The sequence below is a fragment of the Populus trichocarpa genome, chromosome 1, assembly GCF_000002775.5.
Source record: "Populus trichocarpa isolate Nisqually-1 chromosome 1, P.trichocarpa_v4.1, whole genome shotgun sequence".
Taxonomy (NCBI): Eukaryota; Viridiplantae; Streptophyta; class Magnoliopsida; order Malpighiales; family Salicaceae; genus Populus; species Populus trichocarpa.
This window is the reverse complement of record NC_037285.2, coordinates 13,065,308-13,076,663: the sequence shown is the minus strand read 5'-3', so window position 1 is coordinate 13,076,663 and position 11,356 is coordinate 13,065,308. Positions and strand designations below refer to the sequence as shown.

Here is an 11,356-nt window from a genome sequence, read left to right as displayed (position 1 = left end):
AATTAGAAACCTTAATTAAATTACTAGAAAATATTATCTAAATTCACAGGTGTCAATTATATGCTTTGATCGAATGAAAGAGTGACAAATGGCACAGCCCATTACCATAGTTTTAATCCACAAAGCAAGTTCTAGTCCAATTATATGCTTTGATAGAAAGAAAGAAAGAATGGGTATTGGTTGGATGATGGGATGCGTCAACCCTTCATCCATACTCACACCTAAAACTAAATAAAAATTTAATATAAACAGAGTTAGGTCGTATAAATCCTCCGGTAGGTTTAAATTATCATCCAAATCTTTAATCTGTTTATATTTTATTTAAAATCAAATCACATATGGAATTGATTTTTAATTCATAAGTAAATTTGTATTCAATTGATAAATTATTATAATTTTTATATCTAAAATAAAATACTAATAAAAATATATTGAATTAGTAATCTTGACTATTTTGCTCTTAATTTAAAAATCATTTTTGTTACATAAATTACTTTTTATTACAAAAACCCTTGAATTTATTTAAAATGATGTGAAATATAGGTATTTTAAAGAAAATATAAATAAACTTATCTCATATTAATTATTAATTTGAACTTTTCAATAATATATCACATCACACGATACATCTTTTTCATGAACTATTCAAGATATAGCTCTTTCAAATATATCTAAAAAATATTCCAATAAACGTAGGGTAACAATTTGCTCCTTAAAAGATTTCAAATGACTTGTCACTTTTGTCTTGGAAAGAGAAAAACCTTCCTATAAGCTTCAAAAGAAAAGGCTTTATTTTTCTTTTGATCTTTTTTTTTGCTTCCCTAATAATCTCAAGCACTGTCATTGGCCCGTCCATTGCATGTTATGGTCCTTCTCAAGTATCCATCAATGTGGAACCAGCTGTACCATTATTGGCAAAGAAAATTAAAATCTCAACCTAGGTAAAACCATACTATAAATAAAATGAACTTCTAAAAATATAAATAATTGATAAATAAATTGCAAGATGAAATAATGACGTCATTCATAGTGTCAGGCCATTTTCTAAGTTAGAATGTGCAATCATAGCGAATGGACCATATTTTTCCACCCCTTGATTCTTGAAGCCACTGATATATATTGGCTGCAAAAACGGCTTGTCGTGATATTTGAACTCTGTTTCCCACATCGTTGCAAGTACCCATCGTAAATTCTAGAGAACTCACTTTCATCCAGTATCGAATTACTAAATATTTGTTTCTTTCTTTGTTCTTATTTATTTATTTTGACAACTCAAAATAACTGAGTCTTTGTGATGTCGACCATGGAAAATCTGAACACAAACTGCACCTATACCTTTAGATCTAGCAGAAGTCCGATGCCAGTTGCCATGCAGCCCCCTTGCCTAAACTCCATTAGCCAAATTGCACGTTATTCTTCGGCAGTAATATGAAAATAATGGCTCGTGGGGATCTTGACTGGAAATGTTAGTTCTTGTCATTGCTGCCAGAAATCAAATTTTTGCGAGTTTGGGTGTCATCCCAAGTGCTAGAGAACCGGGTTTTAATAGAATCGTGGTTATTTTTTATTTAAAAATATATTAAAATAATATTTTTTTTATTTTTTAAAATTAAGTTTTAACAATCACTGTATCAAAATAATTTAAAAATATAAAAAATAAATCAAAACAAACTCTTAAATATTTTTAAAAAACGTGGAAACCCCGGAAAGTCAAACAGGCTACCAAATGGGTCGAATTCTGAGAGCATGGACCATTATCCACCGTTGAAATGGGAACAAGACCATATTTTTCCACCCCTTGATTCTTGAAGAATGAACTGCTGTCCTGGCAGCCGAGTTCTCAGACACTTGCTGGTCCGAGGTGATTTATTTAAATTTTTAAAACACTTTCTTAACTAAATTAGATTTTGAATTATATTACAAAATTACTTTAATCAAAGTCCCCTTTGATACGCTAGCTGCGTTCTGGGTGCTACAGGTTTCTTAAGTTTGAATGCTGTGGCAGATATTGATGGTCAATAAAATAAACTTCTTTTTTTCAGTAAAGTAATTCGATATTGAAATTGAAAATTAATCTAAACAACATAGTACCCTTACTTTAATAAACAGAAAGACAACATCACATGAAAACAATTACTTCTCGATGCTAATAATAAGAAATAATTTAATTGATCAAATTTTATATTTGTTCTCTAATAATCACGCGTTTAAATTTTTTTAGGACCACTAAAAATTTAATTTTAGGATTCGTAGAATTAATCAAGGTATACGGAATATTAATATAAAATTTTTTTACTTCTCAGTTATGCTTTACTCATCTAAATTGAACAGCAGATGGGACATAATAATAATAGTAATAATAATAAAAGGACGAGGATTGTGAAGATCAACTTGAAACGAAATCATCAAAACCAAATGAACCATCAGATAGACCAAAAACTTATTCCTTAAATTCGATCCAGAGACCAACAGCCTGAATGGTTTTCGGTAGGCTTGTTCGTTCTAGATCTTTTCTGCTGGGGGCGTGAAAGAACGAAGTTTTGGAATTTTTTTTTCTTTAAATTAAATTTTTAATGTAATAATCACTTTAAAATAGTAATCTCCTTCATAATCTTAAACAGACCAGACCCTTAGTGTTAGAAGAACTTTAAATTAATCTATTTGAGACAGCTTTTTCTTACATTTGCCTAGAACATTTCCATATAAGCCAATAAGGTGCTTCACGCAGACTATGCTCTGACGCAATCATTCTGTCCTCTTAGTAGAATTATTTGGGGAGAAATTGATGAACTAATTCATGAAGTTAATCAACTTTAAGTCCTTGAATTTACAAGCTTTAAATTAAGGTGGAAAATTGTGAAAATGTTTAACACGATCAAGCAATTAGCTGATAGGTAAAAACATCTCTATATAAAATTATTTCCCTCCAGGTTAGAACAAAGTCAGGTCCTGAAGGGAGCAGCCTGTTCTTCTTCTCAATGATTTGAAAAGCATGAGATCTAACAAGATAGATTTTATGGAATCATTATTCTGGATTCCGTTTTTTGACATTGCTGTTTCTACTCTTGATAGGGATTTTACAAAGTGTTGCTTGAAGACTGGGCTACTGCTATGTCCACTTTTGTATTTGTTCACAAAAACATCAGTTCATATGATAAATGACCGAGATATTACCGCATTTGCTATATCTGCAACAGTGAATGTTCACAACGTTGCTTCTTGTTATGACAGAGATTACTAGTTTCAACACTGGTAAATCTGAATTTAAGCGCCTCTGTGCTAATTCCCCAGTTCAAACAGTGAGTTCCTGTTGTAGCCACTTTTTTATGTAATCTACAATAGCATACAGCCACTGCCCACTGATATATATTGGCTGCAAAAACGACTTGTCGTGATAATTGAACTCTGTTTCCCACATCGTTGCAAGTACCCATCGTAAATTCTAGAGAACTCACTTTCATCCAACGTCAAATTACTAAATATTTGTCTCTTTCTTTGTTCTTATTTATTTATTTATTTTGACAACTCAAAATAACTGAGTCTTTGTGATGTTGACCATGGAAAATCTTAACAAACTGCACCATACCTTTAGATCTAGCAGAAGTCCAATGCCAGTTGCCATCCAGCCTCCTTGATGCTGCCCTTGCCTAAACTCCATTAGCAAAATTGCACGTTATTCTTCGGCAGTTATTTGATAATAAAGGTTCATGGGGATCTCGATTTCCCGACTGGAAATGTCAGTTCTTGTCATTGCTGCCAGAAAATCTTTTTTTTTTTTTTTTTCATTAGATCAGACTTGCTCATACACTGAGGGCAGGCAAATATCACAGCTGATGCTTCAGCCAAACCCGGAGCATCTTGATCATAAAATCATACTTTGGATTTGAACCATGATATCACACCTGGGTTTTCGTTCTCCTCCTAACTGTTTTATGATGATTTTAGTTTTGTTGGTTCAAAAACTCTGTTGAAGCCCTATTCTCCCTCTGTGTTAATGATGGCTTTCTGGCTTGCTTTAGTTGACACGACAGTATTGCTTCACACACTCTATCGTATTAGACTTGGTTCTATGTTAATGATCTTTCTCTCGACTTTTCTCTCATTTTAACAACATGAGATGCAAAACTCCGTTCAGTTTGTTCTGGAGGTTGAATTTTCTTCAGCTCGGGCTATCCACCGGAACATTCACACCTGATAAGTTTTCTTCTATCAAGGTTCCAACTCAAGTGTTTTTTTACCCGCAAGAGGCATTAGCTGCAAGTTATTCAGTGACATCATTTAAGAAATTATTTTTCGGGAGCACATTCCTAAACAAATTCCATACAGAAATTTCAATTGTTCGTTTACAAATTCAGTGACAACATCACAGGATATAATGATATATAATAATGACATATCATTAGCGTTGTACTCTTCCATTTTCCTTCGACCACAAACCCTAGCCATCTCCAAAAACTGTAGGAGCATATAGAAATTAGAATGCAGAATGGAGTTGCCTAAGAATATTATTAAAATATTTCAGACGGGACAAAAAGTGATTGAAAGTGTACTCCTACATTAATTCCAGGAAAATTATAACTAAGATAGCAACCAGCTATATTCTGCAACCATATGTGGTTCAAACAGAAGCACTAACAAGAAGTAATGTTAGATTTTTTACTGCTATAAACTTCTAATTAAATCATCTGTAATGTTTTCTACTCCATCATTTACCAAGCTAGCTGCTACCTCTGCGACGAGGCACATAAATACGAGCCCATAGATGCTTACGATTCACCATGAATTTGGCTTTTGTTTGTCCATTAAGTATTCTTGGTATCACCAAGGAATTAGTGAACACAATTCGTCCAAACTGTGGATCCTTGCCTGGTCGAGTACTTTCAATGAAAACATTCTGTACTACTTCCCCACAGTTCCTGAAAAAACAAACAAAATTGGAGTGAATAGACAGAGTGAACTGGAATGGATACGTGTGACTTGCTAATTAAACTATTTAACATTTACATACGATGTAAAGAAATCAATAATTTCATCGCGACTTAGAGGGTGACCCAATGAGAATGTTAGGAACATTGTACGAGAATCTTCAGGGGTCTGTCCAGGATTAAATTCACTGGCATCAGGATTCAAGCTTGATTGCCTAGATGTCTCACCAATTACTTGACCACTAGCCCTACTAGAAGTCCCTGCAGCATACATTGCTATACCTTCATGACCAGTACTAGACCCTTCTCCAAAGGGGTTAATTGCCGGCCTCAAACTTGACTCGTCAACTTCTACAGCCTTGGTCTCACCAAAGATTTGATCACAAACCGTTTCCATGATGTGCATGTAGCGCTTGTACATGAATTCTCTGTTGTAGTAAAAGAACCTCGGGTTCATAGGCTCGTCAAAAAGGCCTGTAAAAATTGGAGTTTCATCTGATTCAAATGGTTGAGCCGAATTCGGGTGTATGCATAATAAGCACTGCAATGCCTCATAAAATAAGGATTCAATGGTGGCGTTATCGAAGGAGTTTATGGTTCGGATTAGATCATGGTAGCCAATTTCCTCGAGCATTAGCCAAAGGGCAATTGCTTTCTTGACTTGCTGGGAGTTTTGGCCCAGTGAGCATACCATTCTATTGTAAAGAATTCTCTCGAGTGTGTAGAAAAGTAATAGATCAACAAGACTACCAATTCCAGCCATGTTTTAAAGCATGTGCACAGCTTGTGTGGTGAGAAGCAACAGATTGAAGAAAGCAGCGTAGGAGAGGGCTTTGAGGAGCTGTGCAGGGCTTGGCATTACATTTGAGGGAACGAAGAGAAATGCAAGTGACTCTTGGCATTGGAATGCAACTCTTTGGGAAAGAAATGCATTTGCATAGGAAGTGATGCCGGAGTCCTAGTGAATTGGTCAAGTTTTAATATCTAAAACTCTGCTGGTTTTCAACTTCCATAGTGAGATTTATTGAAGCGGCAAAACCCAGAAAGAAAAGGAAAGAATTCATGAAACAATGCGGTGCATTACATAGTGCAGTCCACATAGGAAAAAAAGGTAAATTAAACAAAATCATTTATTGCTTCGAATTAAATAGGAATACATAATTGTATACATTGTTGAAAACTAATAGCGCACCATTTCGTTTCTCAAAAAAAAAAAAAAAAGGGGCAGCGTTGCAGTAGCCTTCCCGCCCCCGCGCGCGCGCACAATGTCTTACTGCCAACATTATGGATGCCTGTGTCCATGCCACTAAATGTTGATCTCTGGGAAAAAAAGAAAAGATTTCCACACAGTAGAGTTCTTTCAAAAGAGGCAAAACATCAGATCTCTAAACATTTTCCAATGTGCTACTCATATCCAAGTAAAAGAAAAAAGAAAAAACATATTAAGTCTTAAAATGTAGCATTAATCATTTAACAATAATAAAAATAAATAAATAAGAAGAACTCGTTCAGGAATTATTATATAACATGCATGACATTAAAAAGAACACTAATAATAATAATAAATAAAAACCCCAAAGGTGAGACCTAATTGGCACAGTCAAGTTTAAGAAGAGGGGAAAAAACTTCATGAGTTAAAAATACAAAAAGACTTGTCTCATCTTTGGTACCTTTTGCCAGTTTCACTACCCTAGTAATAGACTAATTGTATTTGTTGTTGAAAAGTTTTTTTTTTTTTTGTATTTTTAGATTGTTTTGATACGATGATGTAAAAAATAAATTTTAAAAAATAAAAAAATATATATTATTTTGATGCATTTCCATGTAAAATTCATTTTAAAAAATAATAATTATTAAAATATCAAACGAGCTTTAAAAAATGGGTTGTTTTTGTGTTTAAACTATATTTGAATGCGTTTCAAAAGCATATTTGACTTGAAAATATATCAAATTAATTTATTATTTTTATATTTTTTGATAATTCTGATGTGATGATGTTAAAAATAAATAAAAATTATTTTAATATATTTTCTAACTAAAAACACTATTGAAAAATAGCATTCATTATAATGCGAAACATCAAAAAAAAAAAAAAGAGGAAAAATATTTCATTATTCTAGAATAATACCCATCGCTTCAGACTTCATCTATTTAAATTAGACTCATTTACTTACTGACGGTCATCATTAATGTTGATAGGATTTTCAGTTCCTTTTCCACTTTCCTAAATCACTTAAATAATATCACCTTTTTTATTTTATTTTATTTGATAATTGTGGGTGTCCAAATTAGTTTATACGCACATCTACTAATCCCAAAACCCTAAAATTAAATTTAATATATACTAGAATGGTAGTTTGAGTTACTTTGTGAGCTCGGCTAAATTTTTTTCATCATGTAAAAAGGATGTTAAGGTAATGTGAGAATTTTCAAAGAAGAAAAAAAAATTAAGAATTAGATCATTGACTTGGCTTGATTTAATAAACTCATATAATTTCAATAACTTTAATAATAAAAAAAAAACACAATGATGATAGATAAAGAAACTGACAAAATAAAGGATTTCATCGTTTAAAAAGGATGTTAAGGTAATGTGAACATTTTCAAAGAAGAAAAAAAAAATCAAGAATCACGTCATTAACTTGGTTGGATTTAATAAACTTGTATAATTTCATTAATTTTAATAAAAAAAATACAATGACAATAAAAAAACCAACAAAAAAAATCAGGCAAAGAAAAAGGGGAAAAACCCAACTTGAGCCCATCCAAGCCAGCGTGCTAAATCTGTGACTTAATCGTGATACCAGCGTAACTCCATCGAAAGCTAATTGAATAAACCAATAAAAGCTCAATTATCAAACAAACCAATGTCGAGAGGTGAAAACAAAAAGAAAATTAATTTTTTTTAAAAAAGCATAAAGACCACTTTTCAATAAATCAAACATTGAAAGATGAGATCATAAAACAATCAAATTTAATAAAGAACCTAAAAAAACTGAAGTTAACCCGTGTAATATTTGAAACTTGATACTATGGTCATGAGCCAGAGACTAACTTCATAGAAAGTAAAATCTAAAAATTAACAAGGTAAAATCTTCAATCACAAAATAATAAAGGATGAAATTAGGAAAAATAAAAAAACAACCAAAAAAGGATCCAAAACAAAACAAACAGTAATAAAAAGAAAGGGGACAAAATTTGACATAAAAATAAATTAAAATTAAATCTTGAGGGGTAAAATTGAAAACAAATTCATTTAGCAAAGGGATAAAAAAAACAATTAAAAAAATAAGGATCAAATTTAATATAAAAACTAAATGAAATCAAATGATGAGGGGCAAAATTGAAGAAGAAAAAAAAGGAGATAAATTTGACATAAAAATAAATTAAAATCAAATGTTGAGTGATGAGATTAAAAACAAAGTTAAATTAAGAAAAGGATAAAATAAATAGCAATTAAAAAAATAGGGATCAAATTTGAGAAAAAAATAGATGAAATCAGAGGACGAGGGGCGAAATTAAAAAAAATTAACCTACAAAAGATAAAAGAAAAATAATAACAACAATAAGTAGTAATAAAAAAATAAGGACCAAATTGTATAAAAAAACAAATGAAATGAAACTTTTGTATTTTACCAATGAGAAAAGAGAGAAAAGAGGGATAAAGAGAAAAACAAATCCATTGAAGTCACACCGCTAGATGCCAACATGCTCCCCACCACCGGTTGTTTGTACAACGAAGGAGCCTGCATGTGCTGTTCAAAAAGCATAGACCCCTCCCACGTATTAGCATTGCATACGCCAACCATCTTTTCTTTTTAAATATATTTTGTATATGTTAGAAGACTCAATTGCACCCGATTCCATTTGATAATTACATAAAATCCATAATAAAATGATAGAAAAAAAACCCTTGGAAGAAAGTTAAAAATGAAATAAAATACCATGGGTAGTTAAGTAATTACATGGTGCAGAAGAAGACGAAGAGTAAAACAACTCCCTTGATTCCGGTTTATTTTTGTTTATTTAAAGGGTAATTTAGTAATTTTAATGTGTAATAAAAATATAAAAAATCTAATTATCTCATTCAATTTTATAATGTCAATTCAATTATATGAGAAGACTATTTTGCCAATTATTTTGCTTTTATTTTACTTGCGCTATGAAGAGCAAAAACATTCATTTTACCAAGGCCCGTTAGTGTTTTATATATATATATACAGTACTAGTTGTCAATTTGTACATGTAGTAAAACACATAGCATGTTAAAGTTGATAGCAAGTTTAAGACTGTTAGATAGTGATGATAGCCATCTTAGTACCCTTATAAATTGTTGACTGATGCTACTAATATTTACTCTTTTATATTAAACCTTAACTTTGTAGATTCACTTGCCATCCATCAATATCTGCAAATTACATACAAATTATGTTAAATCTTTAGTTGACTTATTGGGTTATGTTCGAAATTACAGAAACAAGGACTCATAGAACTAATTAATTCGTGTTTCTCGTGTGTGCAAAACTATTAAGAAATGAATTGAAGTGTGAATAATAATGGGACAATTATTAAGGGTTACCCTTTTTTATTAAGGGTTACCCTTTATTATTCCTCCCTACTTCTTTTTTTTTTAAGTATCCTTCAGGCTTCAATATTGTGAGCCTCCCCAGATTATGACTTGTATCAAATTGAACACCAATGTACGTCCTATCAGTTAAAGATAGAGGTGAGTTAAGACTTGAGGGGTAATAGACTTGCACTAGATTTTTTTTGGTCTGTGCATGGTGGGGTCAATTTTTTTAATAAAAAAATTTAAATGATTATAATTGAATAATCTCGAGTTAACTTAATTAATTCACGATTCAGGATAATTTCATCAAAAAAATAAATAAAAAGCTAAAAACTCAATAATCTAAAATTAAATGATGAAATAAAATAAAATAAAATATAATAATCAAAGTTAAATCGGGCAAATCTTCGAAACCATAAACTTTGGTTATGAAACTGAGATGACCATACAGAAGACCAAAAGACAAATTTTGAACAAAATTATTAACCATCAAAAAATTAAAAAAAAATAAATAGCAATCAAAACAATAATAATTAAATCTTATATAAAAATTAATGAAAAAAATAATTAGAAACTTAATCAGAAAAATAAAATAAAAAATAACAATGATTAAAAAAAGAGTAATTAGAAGAATGATAAGCAAAATTGGATTAAAAAAGTAAAATAAAATGCCGACAGACAAAATTGAAAGAAAAAAACAAATTAAAAAATGATAAAAAAAATGAGAATTAAATCCAAGAAAAAAATTAATGAAATGAAAAAACAAAGAAAAGGAAATTTTTTTCAAGAGAATAAGTACTATATTTAACATAAATACAAAATAAAATCAAATAAAAAAGGATAAGACTGGAAAAAAAAACAATCTAAAAAAATTAAAACAAAGAAAGATTAATAAAAAAAGGATTATAATTGATTTTTTATCAAAATAATATTAATTTTATTTTTTAACTAAATAAAAAATCAAGTAATTAACTATGAATGGATAGACAATTAGAGGAAGAAATTTGAAATCAACTCTATTAAATGTCCACTTCATTATACTCTTTAATTATGAAATGTGTGAATAGATTATCAAATGTCTCTTGATTTTGAAGTTGGCGCTCACGCGATTGGCGGCTTCTTAGATTTTCAAGTCTAGCATTTTTCAAATAAACAGAAGTAGTGTAGGGAACCTAGCTACATTATCAAATGTAGAAAATCATAAATCTCTAAATATATCCCGAATTAATAACAAATACTAGTTTTATCTAATATGAAAAATATTTATAATTTAATTTTCAACTCACGTAAACCAAGCTACCACACAGTATATACACATATGTTGCCACACAATCTACAGTGGCTAACCAATATGCACCCCCACGGTTCATATTTTGGTTGTAACTCAGCCCATACACTAACACAATATGTTTTTGAAACCACACACGACACTAGTATTTAAGAAAGAAAAAAAATTAAATACATTTAAAACAAGACCAAGCTAGGAATAATGATAAGTCCTGTATCAAGTAGGAAACCAACACCTTCTAAATATCAAATCCTCCTAAGAAGATCAATACCTATTTGGTATATTTTCAAAAAGTGGCAATAAAAATTAAAGAATGCCTACAGGTTTACAGCAATATAATAGTAATATGCTACACTAATGCATTAAATAAATAGATAAATAAAATCCTTGCAACCTCTTATAAACTCAGACTTCAGACAATAATGTAGTAAATAAACTTACTTGTAACCCACATCAAGCCTCCAGTCCAATAGATTTTCCGAGGTATTCCTTTGTTCGAATTTGCACCAGCAGTTCAAAAAAAAAAAAAACGAAACAGCAGCAGCAGTAAGAATGAAAGAACGTACAGTAAAA

The 11,356-nt window shown here is 30.8% G+C and overlaps 1 protein-coding gene across 1 annotated transcript; it reads right to left on the bottom strand.

The window, feature by feature from the left end:
• Nucleotides 1-4,534: 4,534 nt before the first annotated feature.
• On the bottom strand, nucleotides 4,535-5,878 carry LOC18094598 (uncharacterized). The gene is made up of 2 exons (XM_024597047.2): nucleotides 5,009-5,878; nucleotides 4,535-4,916 (listed from the first exon to the last, which is right to left on the bottom strand). Exons 1-2 carry the CDS (start codon nucleotides 5,686-5,688, stop codon nucleotides 4,718-4,720), a joined length of 879 nt encoding a protein of 292 aa, XP_024452815.1. The 5' UTR covers nucleotides 5,689-5,878; the 3' UTR covers nucleotides 4,535-4,717.
• Nucleotides 5,879-11,356: the final 5,478 nt, after the last annotated feature.

Excerpts from the sequence above, each read along its gene's own strand:
- LOC18094598 (XM_024597047.2), bottom strand. The coding sequence starts at position 5,688 with ATGGCTGGAATTGGTAGTCTTGTTGATCTATTACTTTTCTACACACTC. Across the intron at positions 4,917-5,008 it reads ATTATTGATTTCTTTACATC|GAACTGTGGGGAAGTAGTAC; the intron begins GTATGTAAATGT and ends TTGTTTTTTCAG.